Raw genomic sequence first — 24,956 nt, 5'->3', positions numbered from 1 at the left:
AGGAAAGTAGTTACATTGTTGTGTTTGAGATGCCATCTAGTAATACGAATGATGGAAGGCAGTTGGTGGGTAAAGGATGTAGAATGATTATCATGTTAAGACTAATGCGGTTGATACAGCAGGAGTCATTTTGAGGATTCGTTCTCACTGAGAAATTTAGAAAGGATAAATATAACTGTGGTCAAGTATTTTAATGAGAAAATATATGGTTAATCGTGATTTAGTTTATAAGTAAGCTTCCCACTTAGAGTAATCAGCCCATGATTAACCACTTTGGCGCGGCCGCGATTCTGCGCCTGTGGGGGCGATTTAGAGAGTGGGCGGGTTCATGACGGCCCCCAGCCGTCATCAGCACACGCCCACCGTGATGCATGACGGCCGGGGGCCGTCATCAGCATGGAAGGGGTTAAGTATGATGAATTTATATTTGTTTGATTTCCCTCAGTGTTATATATCATGAATTTTTAATTATTTAGAAAATACACACATCACTTTATAGTTTATAACGATTCCCAGAATGCCTCCTTATTGGCAGACTGTAAAAATATTTAACTAGACACGGATGAAAGACTCACTGACCGTGAACAAGACTGTGAAGTTGAAAAGCGCTGGCTAGGCTGTTTGCTACCTGCACGAATAAACAGACTTGGTTTAGTTTCATTATATTTGTGTGCTTTATCTTTATTGCAGTGATTACATACTGCAGTTTAACATTCAATTTAGACGCAAGTATCCTCCCTCTCTTTCCACAAATAACTCCTGTGCTGCGTGTCCACCCTCACCCAAGACATATTTACATAGTGCTGAAATGTTTTGCATTCTGTGTATTTTAGGTACTCACTTTCCTGTCGGAGTTGTTCCTCCAAGAACCAAATCACCAACGCCTGAATCACTAACAATTGCTTCTTATGTCACTTTAAGGAAAAATAAGAAGATGGATCTAAGAATGGTATTTGAAATGGCCAGTGGTTAATTGATGTAAATTCATGTGTGTCTTTGTGTAATAATATGAAATATACACAGTAGTCAGCTGTTATTGAATACGTATTACAATTTACTGACATTAATAGATCTGCTTTTAGTTTGAAAACGATTGTACTTAGTGCTATATAGTTTGCGAATGACGAGTGTTTACATGTAGGGTTAGCATTTAAACATTTTTGTATTGAGTTGTGTGAGAGAAACATGGCGTTTTTCATTGGTCCACAATATGCTATTTTGTTTGCTTGTAACATGACATCACTACTTTTTCTCAGAAAAGGTATGTGCGCACACTCTCTCTCTCTTTTTTCCTATGGCCCATTTGTGCACAGTAAAAGTGTTATGTCTCAGAGTATAATCTGGAATGCACAATTTCTAGCACTCAAGCTGCTATGCACTGACATTGTTTTGAGCCCTGGACTTTCCACCCGACACGGTGTCCCTAAATTGTGTAGGCCTAGAAGAATGTTTATCTATGTCCATATTTCATACTAATAGGTTTGTCGATGAAGAAAAACTTTGATTTAGAATTTCATGAGAAAAAATAACCATAAGTGCTCCTGAAATAAACTAGTCAGTTAGCTAGTCAGGAGGGAGCTCTGTCACCAATATTTAATTAGTAACCATACCCCGTCCTTGTCTCTCTGGCATTTATACCATTCCATCCTGCTGTCCCTTAGCCATAACAAGCACCTCCCCCGCCTTATAGACATAACCATGAAACCTGCCAACTACCTGCATTTTCTTCTATACTACCAGAGTTCTAAGTGACACTACTAGTATGCTAGAACTGGCATTAATCCTCCTACTGGTAGTACTGATCTTACTCCTAGTGTTACTTTATGTACAAGGGTACTACTTCAACTTCCAGAAGTAGTAGTACTGACACTACTAGTACCACTATTTGTAGTCCTCATAGTAATAGTTTTAGTGGTAAAACATCTACTCCCTCTAGAGATACTATGACTAATAACAGTGCTGCTACTAGTACAGGTACAAATACTATTAACAAAGCAGCTGTGATTGGCAGGTTCATTCTATTATTAATGATGCTAACTTAACAGGTCTTACCTATACTCCTACCGGTAATACTACTACTGATGTCCAATAGTAACAATTGTTGAATTACTGGTATTGCTAGTAATATTACTTATATTGCTATTACTAGTAATACTAGTAGACATTATAGACCATGTAGTAGCACCAATGCCATAGTAGTACATGTATTAGTATCAGTAGTAGTGTGTTTGCTGGTAGCACTAAGAATATTAGTACTGTCAGTAGTTGCACTATAATAAATTATCGTAGCACCACTAATATTAGGACTTATGAAAATGGTACCACAAATCAGTCTTGGTAAACTTTCTACAGTAATCACACCAGTTGTAGCATTTGTAGAATTATGGCCATGGTACTGGAAGTAATGTTAGTGGTTGCAATAGGATTCCTAGTTCCAATAAAAGTCTAGAGATGACGTAGTAGGTCTTTGCAGTAGTTAAAATTGTAGCAGTTGTAGTGCTTGTGGCATTACTCATAGTACTAGCAGCATCAATAAAGTTAGCTTTCTCGTAGCGCAAAAGTATTCATCGTTATTAATTGGCATTAATAGTTATAGCAGTAGGACTATTTCTATAGATTTAGTAATGAGGCTATTTGGACCTCTGGCTATATTAGTACTTAGTGTAATGCGAATCAATGTTGGAGTAGTAGCACCCCACCTGCACAGTAAAGCAGGTGGAGAGCCTGACAGACTCACTAGGTACTTCTGTGTGGTAGATGATAGCAGGTGTTTGCCTATGATGGTTTGAACACAAAGCAAGCTTGATAGTCTTTGGAGGGTGCAAGATCAGGGGAAGGACAGTAGATCTGCAAACTGCCCTTCCTATTCTTCTCTAATTTCGCCACCAGATTTAGGGAAGCAATGCAGTTAAAAAAATGGAAGTCTGTCTAATAAATAATGATATACATATTAAACAGTTAATACTATGATAGATGTGAAAAAGTCTTTGAACAGGAAATCAAGAATGTAATTCATTAACAACAAAGACCAACTATATGTCCCAATATGACTTCAGTCTTAAGATTCCATTGTGTTTTTTTCAAATATGTTTCAGGAAAGGCCCAGAAGTGCAGTGGAGCAACTTTGTTTGGAAAGTCCGCGGACTCGAATGACTGTGGAAGAGCAGATGGAAAGAATAAAAAGACATCAGCAAGCCTGTCTCAAGGAAAAGAAAAAGGGATTCAATTTTATTGGTGATTCAGACCAATCACCTTCAATTAGCCCTTCTTCTCCAAGAGAAAATCCTTTCAAGCAGACACAAGTAAGCATGCATTTATGTATCCATTTGGTGTCTATACATTTGCATAGGTCCGAAGTTAAGTATATTTGTTGATTGTCATTAAAGTGAAAATAACCATAACCCATTGAGTGCGCTTGACGGAACCACACCGTCATGAGCCACGGGCGGCGTGTGCTCATGACGGCGTGATTCTGTCATGCGGCTGCCGCTCCGCCCACGCTGCATTAATTCGCCGCCTGTGCGGGCAAATTATTGAGCGGGCTGGGCCGTAACGGAACCACGCCGTCATGAGCACAGGCTGCCTGAGACTCATGACGGCGTGGTTCTGTCATGAGCACAGCGGCGCCGCGCTCAACCCCCTCGCACTGCGACGAAATTCATGCCGCGGCGAAGGGGTTAATGAACATTTCTTGTACAGTGCAAACAGTAACCTCAGAGTTATTCTGGTACTGAAAGTAGAAGGAAGGGGACTGTTGGAGCAACAGATTTAAGCACAGTTCCAAGCTTTAAGGGCTTCGCAAAATGCCTGTTGATAGGCTGGGGCTCTGACAGATTCTGTCCATGCATTTGGTGCTCACAAGAATAAAGATTCCATGCTTTTGCTGCTAAGTAGGAGAAAGATTTTTAGGTCAAGCCTAAAGGCTGCACACATGCGCAGCCCTGCGAGGCATGCTGTAATGGCTCTATGAAATTAGAGGACACCCACCAAATGCCCACCGCTTGTGATGGGTTACTAAGTCCACCTTTCTAAATGGCATAGTTCGATTGGTGGCCAAGTAAATTTGTCCCGCCTTGTGGCTGTTTTGTTTCCACCCAGGTGTTTGCTCCTGCTGCATGGATCCTTTCGATACAGGCCATATGTTTTGCTACCCCACTACGTTTTCTTATGCCTCGGCTTGCTTTTAAATTCCTGTTGAGTTTTACTTTACTCCCGCCCCCCTCCCGTTGTCTGCGTTTCCCATACTTCCGCCCCCTCCCGTTTGCATTTCCTTTGCTCCCACCCCCCCTCCCCCACCATTGGTTCTGTTCAACATGCTCCCAACCCCTCCCGTAGTCTGCATTCCCTTTGTTCCCGCGCCCTCCTGTTGTCATTGTTCATCATTCTCCCGCCCCCCACCCTTGTCCCCATTCCCTTGGTTCCTGCCCCCCTCCTGTTGTCAGTGTTCACCAGGCTCCCTCCCCCTCCCGTTGTCCACATTCCCTTTGTCCCCTGGGATGTATTCATAGCCCAAGGAGAGTTGGTCGCAAGCGGGTGGTCCACAGGTGCCTCAACCTGCTCGGAGGAGTCTGCTGCTCTCACCCTCTCCCCTTCACTTGCGGCAGCCCTTGAGGCATATTACCCCCCTCCCTTGCACGTCATGTCACTGTTTGTTTAAATGCTGAGCAAACGTCATAAAGCGTTGGCAAAGCCAAAAGGCTAGACCTATTGGCTCTGGCAATGCTTGTTCTAATCTTGATCGTCTGATGGGAGCAGTGTTAATAGGTTTGCTGATGCTGAGCATAAGGAGCTGGGCTATATGTAATTTATTTAAAGGACAACATTTTTAAAAGCAGTATTGTGATTGTACAATGCCTTAAAAAGTACACATCTGTGAATTGGGAGTCTGTGATTTTACCGGATGATTAAAAATATAAACGTGCCAGGGAAAGCCGAACACTAGACAAGCTGCTGCATTTTGAAGCATTTGCAAAATAACAGCTTAAACTGTAGTTGTTAAATAAGAGGTTGGAAGAATGGGCAGAATTTTCTAATTTCCGGAAACAAGGTTGTAAGGACGTGGTGAAACAAGAGGTGATGTAACTAGTGAAGAGATTAATTGTGGCAAACTTTAAATGGGTAGTAGTAAATCACATAACATTTCTGTTAAGCTTAATCATATTTTTTGCACTTAGGGATCAGCATTTTTGCAATCCAATTTTGGATCAGTGGTAAAAGAATGTGTGTACCTTTAGCTCCAATACTGGATGTTCTGCTGAAAGATCAACTTCATGTTTATTTCATGTGTTTTTCTCTTGTTTCTATTTTGTGTTCAAGGGGGAAGATGGATGGTAACTTCTACTTTAAGCGCATATTGCCCTCATGCCTTACTTTTGTAGGTTTGAAATACGAAATCTGGGGCCATATTACACAACGTGCCCCAAGACACAACAGGCGTTTCTTGCCTGCTTCGCGTGCCCCGGGTCATTTTTATATTACAGAAGGTGTAGCAGACAACTCTGCTGTAATACTGAAAGCGCTGGCACCCATACAGCGCCAGCGCTTTCTCAAAAGGATATTCCCTAATTTAGGGAATCCCTTAACCTCTGTGCCTGCACCATGGCAAATAAGCTCTCAGGAGGTGCACTGTCAGTGCACCCCTTAAAGGAGGCACACTGTCAATGCACCCACTGATTGCAGCCCTCTGGAGGGGGAAAGAGAGTGTCATGGACCCCCCAGACCTCCCCTTGCAGGAGGGTGAAGTCACACACTGCACCCGCCTGCAAGATTTGCCCCCTCACAGGGATATACGGAGCGGCTGCTTTCAAATACACTCTGTATTTCACTTGAATGCACAGCTCTTAGGGCAGAGCATTTAAGTGAAAAATGGAGGCCGCACATTCTATGTAATAGGGCGCACTTTCCCTGTTTGCACCCAGTGCACCTGTTTTAAGGTACGACAGGGTTTAAACAGGTAAAGTGTACCCTATACATAATAGGGCCCGGGGGGGTGAAATATAAGGCAGGTGAGGGAGACTATTTGTAGGGTGGTCGGAGGATCATCTGGCGTGCCCACCTGGGCGGGTGCAAGATGTTTTTTGAACGGATGCCGGGTAGAACCACCGTATGCCAGCACTCTTAACAAGCCCTGAGCCCATGAATAAGTGTGGCAAGCATGAAACTCGTTGGGCTGGACTAAGATGATTTGAAGCACGCTGCTGTATTGTCACGCTGCATCCTCCATCAAATAAATTACAGATCTCCTACTCCTCGTCTGGACCTTCTTATTTCCAGGCAAACTGTGTTGTGGATATATATATATCTCCAAAAGCAAACAGACGTCCAGCACGCTCTCAGAATCCAACACACAAACACCGTATTCCAAGTCCAAGGGTGTTTATTCACACAAACTACATGTTTCGGCCTAGCAACGGCCTTGCTCACGTAAGTGTAGGTAATCGTGCATACAAAATAAATAGAGTTACAACACAAGGAATGGACATAGAAAGTGGACACAGGACCAAAATAACGGGAGACTTGTTGGAATAGTAAATCAACAGTACCTAACAGTGAGTCCGGAGAATCTGTGCAACAACATAGTATCAAATGTTCCGCACAACAGACAGAATACATATTGCAAGATCATAAAGCAAAAGAATGTCAATCGAATAAATACAAATTGTATGGAACGTGTAAAGAAAACTAATGTTTAAATGCAGCAAACAAATAGATATAATACCACAGTGGGTATATACATATGAGAGAACCAGCCATAGAAATAGATAGCCGGATTCGGACCCAAACGGCAAAAATAGGCCTCCCCAGGGAGAGAGAGAGAGATGTAGTGAGCGCGTAAAGTTCCCAGGAGGTGCGTAAACCTCCAATTCCAGGAGAGTGTCCCGGGGGGGATAGTGACACAGTAACCAGGTAAAATACCACCATGGCCACTACTCGATGAGACACCTTCAGTGAAATACACTGAAAGGAAGCCTCAGTACAGACGCGCTAAAACTGTTCTTACTTGCGTACAAAGCCCCGTGCCCACAGTGCAGTCCAAAACCTTCTAGATGAAAGCCCAAAATGGGCGTGCTCATAAGTGATGACGGAGAAGTGACAATCAATGGGCTGGAACAGTCGTGCTGTGATGTGACCCAGTCCCCATCTTTACATCTATAGGGAAAAGGAACAAGATGTCAAATAACATGATAACAAGTATGTATGCACTTAAATAAACAAACAACCGTGGAGATGTGCAGAAGACGAAAGAATATAACCAAGATAATATACAGGTATCAACAGTAAGAACAGATCACATATGGGGTTAGTTAAAGTGTCTAGCCACGGGATACTTGACGTCACCATGGACTATGGCACAATAGTGTTCCAATATGCGCTTTTTGGCTTGGGCAGTAGTACTCCCAATGTACCAAAGATCACAAGGGCAAACAATCACGTAGACCACTAACATGGTATTACAGTTAAGAAATTGTGTGATCTCCCTCTTAATGCCATTGTACTCTACTCTCTTGACAAGGGTGCTGTTTTTACACGCCTTGCAGTGACTGCAAGGAAAGAACCCTTTTAGACCTAGGCCTTGATACGTGGGATAGATGGTAATATCACTATGGACACAGAGATCCCTGATGTTGCTGCCCTTCCTATAGGTGATACTAGGCCTGTCGGGAATCAAGTCACCTATGATGCCATCACTTTTAAGAATATTCTAGTTCTTGGCTAGAATCTTTTGTACCTGCCTTGACTCTCTGTTATAAGTTAAGATGAGTTGTGTGTTGTTGTCATCCGTATCGGTTTCTTCAGCTGTGGTAACTTGAAGGGTAGTGCTTCTCAGCATGGTATCTGCCCTGGCTTTAGCTGTTTGTAAAACCCATGACGGATACCCTCTCTGGGTAAAGCGATCCAACATTTCCGAGGCAACTTGTTGGTAACCAGACTCAGTGTTAGTTTCTTTTCGCCCTCAGCAGCTCACCGTACAGAATACTCCATTGGAATGGTTCAGGGTGACTGCTGAGGGCGTGCAACACACTGTTGCCGGCCGTGGTTTTCCGAAAAAGAGAGGTGTGTATCTTGTTGTCAAAGATGTTGATCTTGACATCAAGATATTCAGCTGTCACTTTGCTAATGTTGCTGGTCAAAATTATATTCTTGTCATTGAGGTTGAGACAATCAAAGAAACTCTGGGCTCCCTCCGGCGATCCTCTCCACACCATAAACAGATCGTCAATATAGCGCCACCAAGTCGCCACATGGCTGATGTGTTCTGCCAAAGCAGGGTTCGTAAAGATGCTCTGCTCCCAGTATCCCATGAACAGGTTCGCGAAACTGGGAGCAAAGCAAGAACCCATCGCGGTCCCAGTCACTAGTTTATACAGGGTGCCATCAAAGAGGAAAAAATTATTCATGAGGCAAAATTCCATCATTTACCACAGCATCCTGCTGTGTTCACGGAAAGGAAGTGGACGAGAGTCAAGAAAATATTTGCACGCTGCCAGGCCCTGCTGATAGTTAATGATAGTGTATAGGGCCTGGACATCCATGTTGATGAGAAGGCATTCTTCATCCCATGTCAAATCCTGCAGTTTCGTCCAAAAATCTTTTGTATCCCTGATATAACTGGGGAGAGCATGTACCCATTCACGTAGATAATGATCCACGTATTTGGATACGTGTTCGGCCACACTACCCCTTGAGGACACTATAGGTCTCCCGGGGGGGGGGGGTTGTCCTTGCTCTTATGGACCTTGGGCAGGAGGTATAGGACAGGGAGAATAGGGTTATCGTTTTTCAGGAACTTATATTCTTCCCATTCCAAAATACCCCTCCCTGTCCTTCCATGTGCTCAGTTTATCCCACAACTCAGTGATGCTGCTTCTGTTAAGATCTATAGTACTGGTGGTATAGTATTTAAGATCAGATAATTGTATTTGTGCCTCTGCTACGTAATGCTCTCTATCTAGAATCACGATATTGCCCCCCTTGTCAGCAGGCCAAATCACAACATTCTTGTCTTCAATAAGGGACTTGAGGGCATTCCCCTGACTCCAGGACAGATTATTGGGCATGAATCCCTGTTTTCTCTTGGTGTGTCGGTACGTGTTCAATTGTTTGTTAACGCACTCGTGAAAGGTATCTATGGCATTGTGTGCCATGGTAGGAATGAAGGTAGATTTGGGTTTAAATCCTGAGGCCCCACTGGTGTCAATGGCAAAGTCTGCCTCTCGAAGGAGCTGAGTGTTACTATGGAATACCTCTTCTCTTTCTTCAAAGCTAGAATCACCTCTGGACTGATCCCCCTCACATTCTTGTTCCATGATGTTGATCAAGGCATCAACATTGCCAATCCTGAAGTTATCATTAATGTGCGTTTGGGGCTTCAATGTAGTACATCCACCCAGGGCTCAAAGCTTATGCCATTTTTTAAGTTTCAACTTACGGACAAATCTAAAAAGATCAATTCTAGGTTCACTGTAATTAAAGGGCATAGAAGGACAAAACGAAAGTCCCAAACAGAGAGTGTTTTTTTCAATGTCACTCATAGTTCTTTTAGATAGGTTGAGGATCGTTTTATTTACCAGATCAGGGTCCATTATTGTCTTCCTCTGGAGCGTGTGTTCATGTTTCCCACGTTGCCCCTTGCATTGCCTCTTTTGCCACCTCTGATAGAGCCTCTTCCCCCTGTTCCTTCGTTTCCTCGTCCTCTCGCTCGTCCTCGACCTCTTGGAGTTGCTGCATGTGGTGCCGGAGTCTCCTTTATCGATCGCCTGCTCCGGCGCAGGTGAAGATACTCCTCTAAAAAATTCGGCTTGCGTGGGATTTTGGCCGCTTGGTTGGTCTCTTCTGTTGAAACAATGGAGATATCCGGTTCAGTCTCACTCAGTACAGTTGAAGTTTCATCTCCACCTTGTACAGTTGCCTCTTGTCACAGAATCACTGGTGTAGAGATGATCGTATTTACGACTAACGGTCAAAATCCTCCCTGTGTCGTAATCATTGTAATCACGATCAAGCTTTCTCTCTTTACGAGCTTTAATATCCTCCTTATAATTTTTTGGCAAGTTTTCATTTCCGACACAAGTTTGTTCACCATGTCATCTTCTGCCTGTTTTTTTATGTCATCCATTAGCTCTTCAGTTTGTTTTAACAGACGGTCTCTGTCTATCCAGGCATATTTTACCAAAATCTCCAACATCCGTTTAGAGCTAAGCGTCGAATTCTGAGACCACTCAGTCAACATGTCAGGATTCGGTGCCTCGTATGTGGGGGTGGTAAAGATTCTAAGTCCCCTAGGGACCATCTTTTGGTCAATGTAGTTCTGTAACAAAATGGCCTCCCACCATTTGGAAATTTCTCCACGTTTCAATTTTTCCAATTTATTAATTTTATCCTTTATGGTTTGCGAGGAGTCATTCTTAGCCTCTGTGGTGTTTTTCGCTATGCCCTTCGTTTTTCTTGTAAATAGAGCCTGCGCAGCAGCTCTTCTTTCGTCTTCTTCCTCCATGGTTGTAATGCCCCTGGTGTATGTAGTCAGCTACGGTGAAAGTGTGGAATTCCCCTCAAACCAATATGAGGTTCCTCCTGCTCAGGAATAGGGGTACAGGTCCTCGAAGGCACCCCAAAATGGCAGGATTCCGCCTGTATACCGGGCACAAAACTACTACTCTGTGTGGCGTTACAAAATGTACAGACAACTGACGTTCTACAGAATAGGGAGGCTAATGGCACACCACGTGGGAGTCTTCGGAGAATACCAGCAAGCACCGATTCTCACCACAAATGCCACTCATAAATGTCGGGTATACGCTAGGCAAAGGAACGCAATGCCTTTAACCCCAGGGCAAAGAATGTAAGGTAGCAGCCGCCCCAAACACCCCGGTCCCTAAAGGACGGACACCACGACACAGCCAGCGCTCTTACCCCGTACTGCGATTTCCAAATGTCTGTGTCGCGATGATTCCCGATACTCTTCTCGTCTCCTGGCCGGGCTGGTAGCACCTTATAATGTCCGGGACAGTCGTAAAAGAAAGTTGCTCAGAAACAAGATGCAGGTGGCCCGAGGGAGGTGGCGTGAATGCCGGCCGAGCAAGCCGGGCAATAATTTCTCCAAAAGCAAACCGACGTCCAGCACGCTCTCAGAATCCAACACACAAACACTGTATTCCAAGGGTGTTTATTCACACAAACTACATGTTTCGGCCTAGCAAAGGCCTTGCTCACGTAAGTGTAGGTAATCATGCATACAAAATAAACAGTTACAACACAAGGAATGTACATAGAAAGTGGACACAGGACCAAAATAACGGCAGACATGATGGAATAGTAAATCAACAGTACCTAACAGTGAGTCCGGAGAATCTGTGCAACAACATAGTATCAAATGTTCCGCACAACAGACAGAATATATATTGCAAGATCATAAAGCAAAAGAATGTCAATCGAATATATATATATATATATATATATATATATATATATATATATATATATATATATATATATATATATATATATATATTTAAGGCATGTGAGCTGTAGATCACATGCTTTGCATAAGTCTGCCATCTAGTGTTGGGTCTGAATGTTTGAACTTTGTTTTTGTTCGAAGAAGTCTTTTCCAGTAACAAGGTAGGTGACTCCTCCTTTCTGTGATAGTGTGCATGGGCATAGACTCCATTGTTAGATTGTTTTTTTTCCACCATCGGGTTCGGACTTGAATTGCTGCATTCCGGTTCGACACCGTTCTCGGGTTCTCTTCGATGCGCAATCCACTACTTTCAACAGTATTGTTTCTCGATCGCATATTCCTGCCTTCGCGTATCGTGTCCATTTCTAAAACGTATCGACACAAAGTTTGCAATTTGTGTTTATCACCCGAACACACCTAAGAAAACTGCAAAGCCTGCTGATTGTTATGATCGAAGAAGATGCTCCGTGACAGTCTGGCTCGATGTCAGTAAATGTATCAGCAACACAGAGCTCCAGATCTCTACAGAGAAAATGTCGACCAAGAGATCTTGAAGCACAGGGAGCTGAGGCAGAGGAGAAAGAACACATCTACGTGTCAGAGGAAGACTCCGACATCGAGGAAGACATCACGCCCGGTCAATGTACCGTGAGTAGAGATACAGCTCTGCCCCAAAGGTACCCTCTAAAAAGGCTCCTGTCCCTCCTCTGCCTTCTGGCCAAGGTCAGCACCAAGATAAAGTTTTGAACACTCCGCCTTTTGCCCAGCACTGAAACACGTATCAAAGCCTTCCGGCTCGGGACCGAGTCGACCTCCTTCGGGGACCGAACCCAAAACTTCGGCTCCGAAAAACCAAGTGATCCCTCAAACATGTTGCCACAGAAACAAACTTCCAATCCGAAATCGTTGGCACCAAAATCTTTCACACTGGAAATTCTGGTCCCAAGAGAACAAACTGCTCCTCCACCAAATAAGGAGCCTTGTTTGGATGTTCCGCTTGCCAACACAGACCCCAAAGAAAAGGAACTTGTTATTAACCCTAAAACAGGACACCTTTATGCAAAGTTGCCAGCAAAAAGAAAGCCAGAATTCGAGGACTCTTATCATATCCCTCTGAAGAGAAAGAGTATGGGTACTAACACTTCTCCACCTCCTCTTTCACCTTCTTCACCACCTATTGATCCTAATTTACTCATAACACCCACAAATTCCCCTCAGCCATAATCTCCAGTTTATCAAGATAAGGGGGATGGTGATCAAGATGGTGACACACATGGGGATGTGCCACAAGACAATGCTACAGTCCCATGGGTCGACTATAACACTGATCCCAAAAATAACGATCCAGACCTATACCCATCTAAGCCTTCTCCTCCAGATGATAATGTGGGTTTCATTGAGTTGCTTAATAGTGCTGCACAGTACCATGGAGTACAGCTCCAAAAGGAACTTCTTGAGGAAGATGTTTTAGTTAAGACATTAAGTATATCACAAAAGACTACACATACACTACCTATGCTCACAGGAATGTTGAAACCTGCAGATGAGGTAATCAAAGATCCAGTGCAAGCTAGGGTCCTCACTCCTAGAGTTGACAAAAAATATAAGGTGGCACCTACAGACACAATTTACATCAGGGGACAGGTTCCATTAGATTCTTTAGTGGTATTAAATGCTCGTAAACTAGCACATTCTCAAACTGGAGACGCCCGGCCTCCTGATAAAGAATCTAATTTAATAGAGTCCTCAAGCAAAAGAGTAGCAATGTAAGCAGCCAATCATTGGCGCATAGCTAATACACAAGCACTATTAGCCAGGTATGATAGAGCTCATTATGATGAGATAGAGTAGCTGATCCAATAACTGTCTAATGAGCATAAAGCTAAAGCTTATGACCTCATTCAGGAATGGACCCTTATTCCAACACTTCAATCAGGTGTATTCTAGACGCAGCAGACACTGCTTCATGCGCTATTAACTCCAGCGCCCTACTATGATGTCACGCAAGGCAAAGGGTATCAGGATTTAAACTGGAGGTTCAAGCACCTTAAATTTACCATTTAACAAGGAACATTTATTTGGTCCTGCAGTGGACACTTCATTAGAAAAAATTAAGAAAGGCACTGAGGTAGCCAAATCAATTGGAACCCTGCAAACACCTTCCAACCATGGTTCCTTTCGCCGCTCCTTTTACTGGGGAGGCTCAAAGACCATGCTTACTGAGGAGTCCTTCAACTCATATAGAGGCAATAGTAAATCAGCCTCTACCAGAGGTTATTTTCGAGTTGGTTTTCTGGGAAACAATGGCAAAGGAAGAGATAAAGATAATACACTCGTACTTCCCCAGCCACACATAAACAGTGACTTGTCTCCCCTTCCCCACCGATCATTAAACACCTGTTGGGGGATGTCTCACTCAATTTCTCCCAGTCTGGAATACCATCGCATCAGACAAATGGGGTTTACAAATTATCCAATTTGGTTATTGCCTGGACCTTACCAACAACCCTCCAAACATTCCACCACAAAACACAACTATCTCCAGAACATATACATCTACTCAAACAAGAGGTCTAATCTCTTCTGTAAAAGGGATCTATAGAGCCTGTCCCATTACAATATCAAGGGACAGGAGTATACTCTCTTTACTTTCTACTTCCAAAAAGGATGGTTCTCTCAGACCTACATTAGACCTCAGAGAATTAAACCTATACATTCATTCAGATCACTCCCATATGGTCACGCTTCAACAGGTGCTTCCTCTGTTATAACAAGACGACTTTGTGTCCACTCTGGACTTAAAGGACTTGTACTTCCATATTCCAATGCATCCCGCTCATCGTACATACCTCAGGTTTGTGATAGCGGGACAACATTACCAATTCAAAATACTCCCATTCGGAGTCACCACTGCTTCTAGAGTATTCACCAAATGCTTGGCAGTAGTCACTGCACATCTGCAAAGACAACATGTTAACGTATTCCCATATCTAGACGACGGGCCCATCAAAGCCAGCACTCTCACAAAGTGCAAACAGCACACTCCAAGAACACTACACTTACTGCACAACCTCGGATTCACATTAAATCTGTTGAAGTCCCATCTTCAACCCTCCAAGACGCAAACGTACTTGGGGGCCACTCTAGATACACAAAAAGTGCTAGCCTGTCGCAACCCGGCCAGAATCCACAATATCCAGGTTCTCATTTCCAACATTCAACCCACCCACTCATTACCAGCTTGGGTATTATGCAGCCATTAGGAATGATGGCATCTTGTATCATGATAGTTCTGTATGCAAGACTTCAAATGCATCCCCTTCAGGAATGTTTAGTTCGTCAGTGGAATCAGTTTCAGGGTCGATTGACAGATCTAGAGTTGGTTGACAGCCGCAATTATCTCTTTCTGCTGTGGTGGAATCCACAGAACCTTTCCAAAGGGCTGCCTTTCATCTAGCCAGTTACACAGACAGTGTTAACAACAGCTGTATCACTCAATGGTTGGGTAGCTCATCTCCAAACTCACACAATTCAGGGATTGTGGAGTCAAAAGGAAAAGCAACTCCACATAAATCATTTAGAGCTGCTAGCAGTCTTTCTAGCGCTCAAAGCCTTCCAAACTCACCTTGTAGGCAAAGTTGTTGTAATATGCACAGACAACATGAAAGCCATGTATTACATATTGTCATACCCTGCACAAGCCATTTGGAGATGGACCATGCATCAAAAAATGTACCTCCGAGTGGAACACCTCCCAGGAGTAAACAATCAGATCGCAGATCTGCTCAGCAGACAGAGACAACAGATCCACAAGTGGGAACTTCAACCTCAAGTTCTCTTCCTGTTCTTTCAGATGTGGGCCTTCCCAGACATAGATCAGTTGGCCACACACCAAAATGCCCAAACTTCGCCTCCAGGTATCCACACCCAATATCCAAAGGCAATGCTCTATGGATGAACTGGTCAGGGATATTTGCCTACGCTTTTCCACCCCTCCCACTCATTCCACTAGTGTTTCAGAAGCTCAGGCAAACATCACAACCACAAATCCTGGTAGCTCCTACTTGGGCCATTCAGCCCTGGTTCACTACCCTGTTGGAACTCTCAGTAGTTCCTCATCAAAAACGACATCGCACATACTGTCTCCTCATGCAGAGCCATGGAGAAATAAGACATCCAGATCCCAAACCTCTCAACCTTGCTATCTGGCACGTGAAATCATAGTTTGGTTATCTGAATCTTCCACCAGACTGTATGAATATCATTAAAGAGGCCAGAAGACCTACTACAAGAGCTTGCTATGCATCAAAATGGAAGCGGTTTGTTATTTATTGTAATAACAACCATATCAACCCGCTTGATGCTTCCGTTCAAAATATAATTTGCTATTTACAAAATTTACAACGCTGCAATGTAGCATAGACATCCATTTGCTTACATCTCTCTGCAATAGCCACTTCTCTTCAAAATAGACATCTGCCCCTTTTCAGAGTGCCTGTTCTTAAAGCTTTCATGGAAGGACTTAAGAGTTATTCCTCACACACTTCCACCTGCCCCAGTGTGGAATCTTAATATTGCCCTTACCAGACTAAAGGGTCCACCCTTCGAGCCACTGCCTACATGTGAACTGCAATTTCTCACTTGGCAAGTTGCATTCCTCATTGCTATCACATCACTGAGGAGACTGGGTGAGCTTCATGCTTTAACCATAGAAGAACAATTTTTACAAGTACACCTTAACAAAGTGGTTTTTCGCACTAACCCTACATTTCTACCTAAAGTTGTTTGTACCTTCCACATCAACCAATCTGTTGAGTTGCCTGTGTTCTTTCCTCAACCAGATTCTGTGGCAGAACAAGCTCGACACACATTGAATGATAAGAGCATTACTCTATTACATGGAAAAGAAAAAACCTTTTCGTAAAACGAAACAACTCTGTCGCTTTTGCACCACCACACAAAGGCAATCCCATTTCTAAATCGGGTATTGCACGATGGATAGTTAAATGCATTCAAACTTGCTATGCAAAAGTAAAAATAATTTTGCCAATCACCCCTACGGTGCAAACTTGCGGCTTCTATGGCTTTCTTAGGAAACATTCCCATAGCCAACATCTGTAAAGCTGCAACATGGTCTACACCACACACATTTAAAAAGCAGTATTGTGTAGATGTGTTAGCTAGACAACAAGCTAATGTAGGTCAGGCAGTTCTGCGTACACTATTTCAAACAACTGCAACAGCTCACATGCCTCGAACTGAAAATGCTACTTACCCAGTATGCATCTGTTCTTGGCATGTAGAGCTGTATATTCACATGCACCCTCCCACCTCCCCGGGTACCTGTACCTGTTCCAGTACTATCTTTCTTAGATACCTACACATGGGCATCTCTTTTCTGCTCTTACTAACTCCATTTTCACCCTCTGTGAGATAACAATCTAACAATGGAGTCGATACCCATGGGCACTATCAGCGAAAGGAGGAGTCACCTACCTCGTGACTAGAAAAGACCTCTTCGAACAAAAGCGAAGTGCAAACATCCGAACCAAACACTAGTTGGTAGACTTATGCAAAGCATGTGAATCTACAGCTCTACATGCCAAGAACAGATGCATACTGGGTAAATGGTATTTTCCGTGTGTGTGTGTGTGTGTGTGTGTGTGTATATATATATATATATATATATATATATATATTAAACTACAATTAACTTAAAAAATAAATTCGATTTCATACACATTTGAACAAATATAATAAATACTCTTAATTTAAAAAAGTTAAACACAAATATAATAATTAATATAAATATATATAAACAAATTTTAATGCATGTTATCATTTTAAAATATATAAACATTTAACAAATTAATATATATATATATATATACACCAATAACATACATTCTATTATAAGTTAAAACATTAAGCTATTTAAAAATCTTTAAACTTAAATTTCCCACTCCAGTCAGTGCAACAGTAGGAAAAGTGTTGGATAGCGGAGGGGTAAAAATTACTATTCCTTATCCAAAGAGTTCAACACTAGGGAAAGTGTTGGATAGAGGAGGTATACAATTTATCATTCCCACTCCAGTCAGTGCAGCAGTAGGGAAAATGTTGGATATTGGAGGGATAACATGTACTATTGTCATCTACACACTTGGGATCAAAGGGTATCCATGATAGCCAGGAAGTACTGATCCCTAGAAGAATTACAAATCACATAGAAGTTCGACTGGCTAAGTCTTTCGGGGAGAGAGAAAGAGAGAGATATATGAAGAACGAGTGTCCTATAGAGACCTGTAGGAGGAGATATCCCTCGGGACTAGAACCCTCACTCACCGTTAGGTGATATACTTCATCATTTGGGTTCCCTCCTCACACCGTAGTGTGGGCTACAACCCCTGGGGGAGGAGGTGAGGTGTTTTTTCTCAGAAGATTAGCATAGAGACTAAGAGAATGAAGGGCAGAGTGCAGAAGGGTGTGATATATAAATGTCTGTCTGAGTCCACTGTAACTTTATTTGATGGTCCCAGCAACATTGTTAAAACAAGAGACGGATAGGGATTCAACAGATATACCCTAATATGTTAGGTCAGTATGTTTCTGCCAATAGGCATTCGTCAGGACCTAAATAACCAGTCACTCTGCAGAAAAGGTGATAAAAGTGAAATAGAGAACGTATACAAGCCACCACTAGAACTGTGTGGCCCAATATTCAGCGTCCCTCTTCTGTTCAGAGGGAAACGTGAAACTTTGGTTCATAAGTCACGTGCACTCTCCATGTTCTTGGGCCATCTCATGGTGGCCAGCTAGGATAGCCACGGTTGTCCCTCTTTGGGAAGGCAGACGAGAGCATGGAGAGTGCACAACCCACACGTAAAATTTACCCCCCAAAAATTAAAAACCCAATTAACATTATAAAATCTCAATTAAATAAATATTAATAAATACAAATATGTATTAATTTTTTATAATTGGATTACTTCCCACCCTTTTCCCATATAAACCCACAACCCGCTACTAAAAATGTAACACATATATTAAAAAATATAAACCATACTTGGACAAAAAATATATCATATACATTTAAAATATACACTCAAATACATAACACTAATAGAAAAATTGATATTTAAAAATACTATATTTTTGCTAACTATATTAATAACTTCTATATTTTTGAAAACGATATTTCTTACCTTAAAGTAGACGATATTCTTTATATTGATATTTCGGTGTCACGATATTTAAAATTCGATAATCGTGTAAGTCAACGCTTCAAACTACATGTTTTGACTGAATACCGTCTCACTGTAGGAGCTTCTTCGCCACTAGTGAACAAGGCCTTAAGCCAAAACGGAATATTTGACAAAAAGCTAATGCATACAAAATTCTACCACTTATTCGAACTTCTTGCTGTAAAATTAAGGTTCAGGTGCTTGTGTCATTAAAACTGGATTGTTGCAATGGGGTCTTACTCGACCTGGCCGACTACTTGTTGAAACGACTCCTGATGCTTTAGAATGTGGTAGTCTCCTTATTGTTGTCCATTCTATTTATGTTTATAGCTCTAGTAATCTAGCTGCCCTTCACTGGCTCCCACTGACTTTCAAATCCCTGTATTGTTACAAGGCCCTATCTAATACTAGCTCTGTGCTATTTTAATTTCTATCTCTGATGCGCACTATCTCCTACGAGTCTGTAGACACGGTGAATGCAGTGCAAGTTCAGTTAAAACCGCTAACAAAAAGCTTTTGGAAACAGCCAAGTTTTCATACTTTTCTTGAATTTAGCCACTTATGTCAGGCAGCGAAGAAATGGTGAAGTGAATACCAGAGTTTCAGGGAGCGATACGAAAAACTTCCTCTGCCAGAACAAGTATTACAAATTCTGGAACCCCACTGGGCAGTATTTTAAAAGAAACAAAGTTGCATTACCATAAAGCACTTGTGCCTCAATCTGAACTTTGTCTTTTGAGTAGCCAGTGCAAATGTTTTAAAGTCTCTTCTAGTCTGTAATAGTTTGGAGGAATTAGTCAAAAAGTAAGCAGAATCTTGGTTTCATTAAGGCTAGCTTGACCGCTATTGTCTGGATCCTCTGGAGTCTTCCAACCAGAAATCCTGGGGAATCTAGCAACAACGAGTTACAGTAATCCAGTCGGCTCAAGATGAGACTCTGGACTATCAATGCTCTTGCCTGTATAGGTAGCAGTGGGAGAACCTTCCAAAGCATTCTTATCAGGGAGAAGCAAATCCCAACTGTTTTGTTCACGTGGGTTTCTAAACTTAGTTTAATGTCGAAACTAACTCCCAGGTTTCGCACCATCTCAGAAGGTGCAGGTGTTGCATCTGTGGCAAAAGGCCAGAACCTAGTAGGGAGTGAGAGGGGGGGATTTCCCACCTGAAACACTTAATATCTCTGTCTTGTCGCTGTTAAATTGTAGGTAGATGTCTTTCAGCCATTTTGCAATGTCCTGCACACACGCATGGAAATCTTCCAAAGCTAGGGACTGATTACCTTCCAGCGACAAGATGTTGAGTGTCATCCGCATAGTTAACCAGGTTAACATTATGTGACTTGATGACAGCAATCAGTGGGCTCATATAAATACTGAACAAAATTGGGCTAATCGTGGACCCTTGTGGAACACCATGCTGAACACTGGAGAATTCTAACCGTTAGGGAGGGAGGGCTACTGCCTGTCATCTGTTTGCGAAGTAGGATTGAAACCATTTCAGTGCCAGGCCTCATCTTCAAATCTTTTGAACTTCCTCACTGGGGCACATCTTTTTCTTTTTAACACTTTCAATTTGATCCATCACTAATCATTGGTAGTTTAGAAGCACCCCAAAACGCAGCTCTTATCCAACTGCATACACGTGTTTGCATTGATGTTCTGTTTCTTTCTCCTATTCTGTTCTTACTACAGGACTTTCACACTCTAATGTAATCACAATTGTGAAACTCCGATTTTAGTGGAAAAAGGCAGTGCAATGAAAACTCATCCTTTGTGGGAGTATGAAATGTGTAAAGTATTTAAGCATCGATAATTAAAGAATAATCTGGAGGAAAGAGATTGTTATTGACACCACTGATGTTTGGGGGTAAATTAAGTCTAGTCGGTGAATAATATATTACCTCCCCATTAAGGGAAACCTCATAACATAGCAACATTATAGCCAAATGTTTACAGCTTTGTGAATTCAGGGATGATCCAATTATTATATATTTCAGCCATTTTTAGGTTTCGCCTGGCGTCCGCTGCGCGTGCTGGATTGCGGAGGGGTTTATTCACTGGCTCTCCTTGGCTGACAGATTTTAATTCTAGAAAGAATGGTCCCGGAGTCAGCTTTCAGTTTATCTCAAACCATCTGCTGCGCCTCCCCGTCCTGGGTCCCCGCTCCCGGGGCCTTTGAGCCCTTCTGGGGCCATTGTCTGACACAGTGGAGGTGATTTATGGCCGTTCCCGGGCAGGCGGGCAACCCCGAAGCCAAATCTAGAGTTTCTGAACACATTCCATGGTCCCTGCACCTCTACAGAGCTTGTCGCCCAACACAGTCCATCATATTTTCAGAAGCATTGGTCTCCGGCAGCCTCCTCTCACCTTCCCAGGACAGTACCCCCATCCCTTCAAGCCCCCACTACAGCACCCCCTCACTTGTGGCTGGCACTGGGTGACGCTACCCCCCGCCATCCTCCCGCCTGCGAGCTCGTTCTGCGGCTCTGACCGGTCGCATTACTCTTCCTAAAAAGCCCGACGCCTCACTATGCGTGCAGACCGCGCATCCCACGGCAGATCGGACCGCACCTGGCGCCCCACCCTGGCATGAACCCAAACACTGTCTGCACCGCTAGGGCCGGGCCGTCCGGACGTTGGAATCTGGCACCCACATGTCCCCTGTAAACAGAGAGCCTTCACAGACCCTGGCACATTCTGCACCCCGGTGCCACCCAGACCAAGGAACGCTACGTGGACCCGAGGCAGCTGAGCAGACGTGTCCAGGACAGATTTCAAATATATCCACAAGGAGGGTCTGCGGCTCAACCCCAACATCAACTCTCGGGAATAGGATGTGGCATAACAGCCAGAGAACTGCTGACTCTGGACCTATAGTACCAGGTTCGCGTCTCGGCGTCGGCTCAACATTATGTGATTCTGGGCACATTACTTGATCTCCGCGTGCCTACCAAAAACGGATGTGTTCTTGCCTAATGTAAATGGTGCTTCTATAAAGCGCTCTAATACCTTAGGGTCGAGTTTAATCTATATAAAAACTGCAAAAGAAAGAAGAAAATCATAGGAAAGTATGTGTCCCTACGACCAGAGCTACAGATTTTGGAACTGGAGAAGCAGGTTCCAGTCTCCATTTTGTGATTCTGGGCTGATCACTTAGTGATTAAGTGATCTTAATCACTACGTGCCTAAAACCATTGAATATGACCATGTGCAATGGAGCTCATGTAAAGCTTTCCGATACTTTCAGGTCTGGTTCGCACTATTTAAAAAAAACAAAAAAAACTGTTGCTTTCAATGCCACCCGAATCGATATATGTTATCAATATTGCATTTACACATTCGAAGACTGGGGTTGCTTGGTGCTGAAAAAATGAGTGGAGCGGACAGCACAACAAGCACAATATGGAATACACAATTCCCCTAGTGGTTTGTGTCATCTGTGTTTTTGTACGATTGACCTTTCACAGCATTACTTGTGTTGGGTTGTTTTATAGCTCGGACCACCCATGTGTGTGAGATCGCCGCCTCGGCGTCCCGTGTCACCTGCTCGTAGTTGGGCTCCGAGCTCTCTGCAAACATGGCGCTCTCGTGACAAACAGCACAGCAGCGGCAGGTGTTTTCAGCACTGCCCCGGTGATGCTGGATGGCTGGGAGGAGGGGTTCAGCATCCCTAAACCCGCTCCTCACTTAAGAAGTGTTATAACTGGGTAGAAAGATGCTAAAGTAGGACGGACTGGTTGATGTAACGTTGCTTTGTGCCCATCCATGGTCACCGATGTGGGTTATTGTTTGCAGTCGGTGCTGTCTCTCCACAGGTAATTAGAATGTACCCGGTGGAGGGTTACTGCGATTGGAAAATCCCATTCTTCTCAAAATATCATTCCCTATTTGATCAGTCACTCAGACTACTAAGTCAATCCAAGACTTCTATCACAAAAAATAACATTCAAATGATCACTAAAAACACACCAACCACTTTGTCCTAGTTGCTTGTGTATCCACATAGAAAACGTGTTAAGTTTTTGTTAAAAAACATTTGACTGCCACGGGTAAACACTGGCTTTATCAACCTTCACAAATATATACAGTTCCCAGCATAAATGTATTCAAGTCGGTCATGCCCACCCGGGAGGCAGTTGTTGCTTGATTTGTTATCAGTGGCAGTCTGTCCTAGAGCCCATGGAACATTTTAATGTCATACTCCCCACACCGAGTTTTGTATTTTGATTTTAAAAAAGTTCCCTTTTTTACTGGTGCTATAATTATGATCACTAGCAACCGTTCAACTAGATGTTTTCATTCATTTTACTGGCTGTTCATCAATTTGGATAAAGCCAAGTTGATATAATTCCACTCTAATTTGTACAACTTGCTATTATACACTCACTCAGCGCCCCTAAAATGAACTGTACTGAGTGGGTATATTTCGTTATATCTAGAGAAGGTTAGAGAATTGATTTATCGTTGAAGATGTTATGAGAAGCCCATCATCTGTAATTAGAAAACATTTATTTCATTCACACTTATTTTAACTCATGGGCCATCATTTATGTGCCCAGTAGCCACAGTAAAGGTTATAATGCTAAATTAAATAGCCAGATAGGCAGGCAGCATTTTTGTGTTCTAGAAATTTTAATCTGTAGGGAATAGGCGGTGAAGTTGGCTGCAAAACTAGAACTGTGGCTCTTTCCCTATCAACAGTTAGAATGATAGTCCAGTGATCAAAATATATTGTCTTTATTAATGCAAAAAGTATCTTTAATATTGTTATTTTTTAATTCACTGACATATTTTGTACACAACTTGACTAAGAGGTAAGGGAGAGCGTCCCAAGAAACAGCTGAAATGAGATTTACTTCCAAATCTGTAGGGACTGAGCTGCATGACTTCCTCTCCCAGAACTTTACCTGAGCACAGGCAGCGCAGGTGCGCATTTCCACGTGTAGTCTATCTGGACAGTTAAAGTGCCACATTGCCATGCTAAAGGCAGTTAAGTGGCATAAAAGTGCCAGATAACATAACACATTTTATGTATTAAATCGTGCAGTCAGATTTCTAAGAACCCTTTCAATCCGCTCCCAGCTGTGAATTGACATCCTCACAGCTCTGCCTGTGCTTTGATCCTGGGATAAACTTCCCAAATCAGGTCCGAAGGAGAGTGAAGGTTGGGGGGTCTGTGTGGTGTGCAGATGACTTGAGGAGTAGTGTCTACTTTCTCCTACAGATAAAACACGATCATTTTTCCCACTTACCATCCCACATCATGAGGTTGTTACTTGCTCTTACCAAGTAGAATCCACATCACACACCACTTCATGCACAATTTTAGGAGATCCCTTTGAAAAGATCTCGATCTGCACCATAAGGCAAACAGGGACTTTTGAAGCAAATGGGCAAAATAAACTTTGCAGAGTGGCTTTTGAGGTAATAGCATGTCAATTATCCTGTCCGATTGCTAGAAAGCACTAACGTGGCTATTGCTAGAAAATTGCTTCTATGCTAAATCCATTTTTTTGCATAATGTGTTGCTCTGTCTGTGTATGTTGCTCTGTCTGTGGCTCTGTCTGCGTGTGTGGCTCTGTCTGTGTGGCTCTGTCTGTGTGTGTGTGGCTCTGTCTGTGTGTGTGGCTTTGTCTGTGTGTGTGGCTCTGTCTGTGTGTGTGGCTCTGTCTGTGTGTGTGGCTCTGTCTGTGTGTGTGGCTCTGTCTGTGTGTGTGGCTCTGTCTGTGTGTGTGGCTCTGTCTGTGTATGTGGCTCTGTCTGTGTGTGTGGCTCTGTCTGTGTGGGTGGCTCTGTCTGTGTGGCTCTGTGCGTGTGCAAATGCAATAGGTTTCGCATTTGTGAGAGATTAAGCTATTGACATTGTAAATGACAATGCCATTTATTTATCTGCTTTCAAAACCAACACATAAATACAAAATTTGTAATTTACAATGCCAATAACTCAAACTTTTACAAAGGCGAAACCGTTGCATTGTAAATGTTTGTTCTAATTAGTACATACTTTTTTTGTTTCTTTAAATTGTTTTCTGATGTATACATGTTAAAAATAGCATAAGTCACATTTTCATTTACATTTATTATGCACTGTTTTATAGTCCTTTTCTAATGAAACACAAAAAAATGGTAAACTTTTTCCGATGGTAATGTTATGCTGCTGCTTGGAACATCTGAGTAAAAACAGACAAATTACATTATTGCTTTGCCATTTTAAAGCCCGTTTTATGCACTGTAAAATATAATTAAGGATGACTAATA

The 24,956-nt window shown here is 42.7% G+C and overlaps 1 protein-coding gene across 21 annotated transcripts in view; it reads left to right on the top strand.

The window, feature by feature from the left end:
• PLEKHA5 (pleckstrin homology domain containing A5) overlaps positions 1–24,956 on the top strand; it is a 742,840-nt gene that overhangs the window by 629,324 nt on the left and 88,560 nt on the right. For all 21 annotated transcript variants that reach the window (XM_086920674.1, XM_086920665.1, XM_086920721.1 and 18 more), the window contains 2 exons: positions 834–949; positions 3,096–3,302. In XM_086920674.1, coding sequence (XP_086776800.1) covers positions 834–949; positions 3,096–3,302 — 323 coding nt within the window. The remainder of the gene's footprint in view (positions 1–833; positions 950–3,095; positions 3,303–24,956) is intronic.

This window comes from Lissotriton vulgaris, chromosome 1_1 (genome assembly GCF_964263255.1).
Source record: "Lissotriton vulgaris chromosome 1_1, aLisVul1.2, whole genome shotgun sequence".
Taxonomy (NCBI): domain Eukaryota; kingdom Metazoa; phylum Chordata; class Amphibia; order Caudata; family Salamandridae; genus Lissotriton; species Lissotriton vulgaris.
This window is presented reverse-complemented; position numbering and strand designations above follow the sequence as displayed.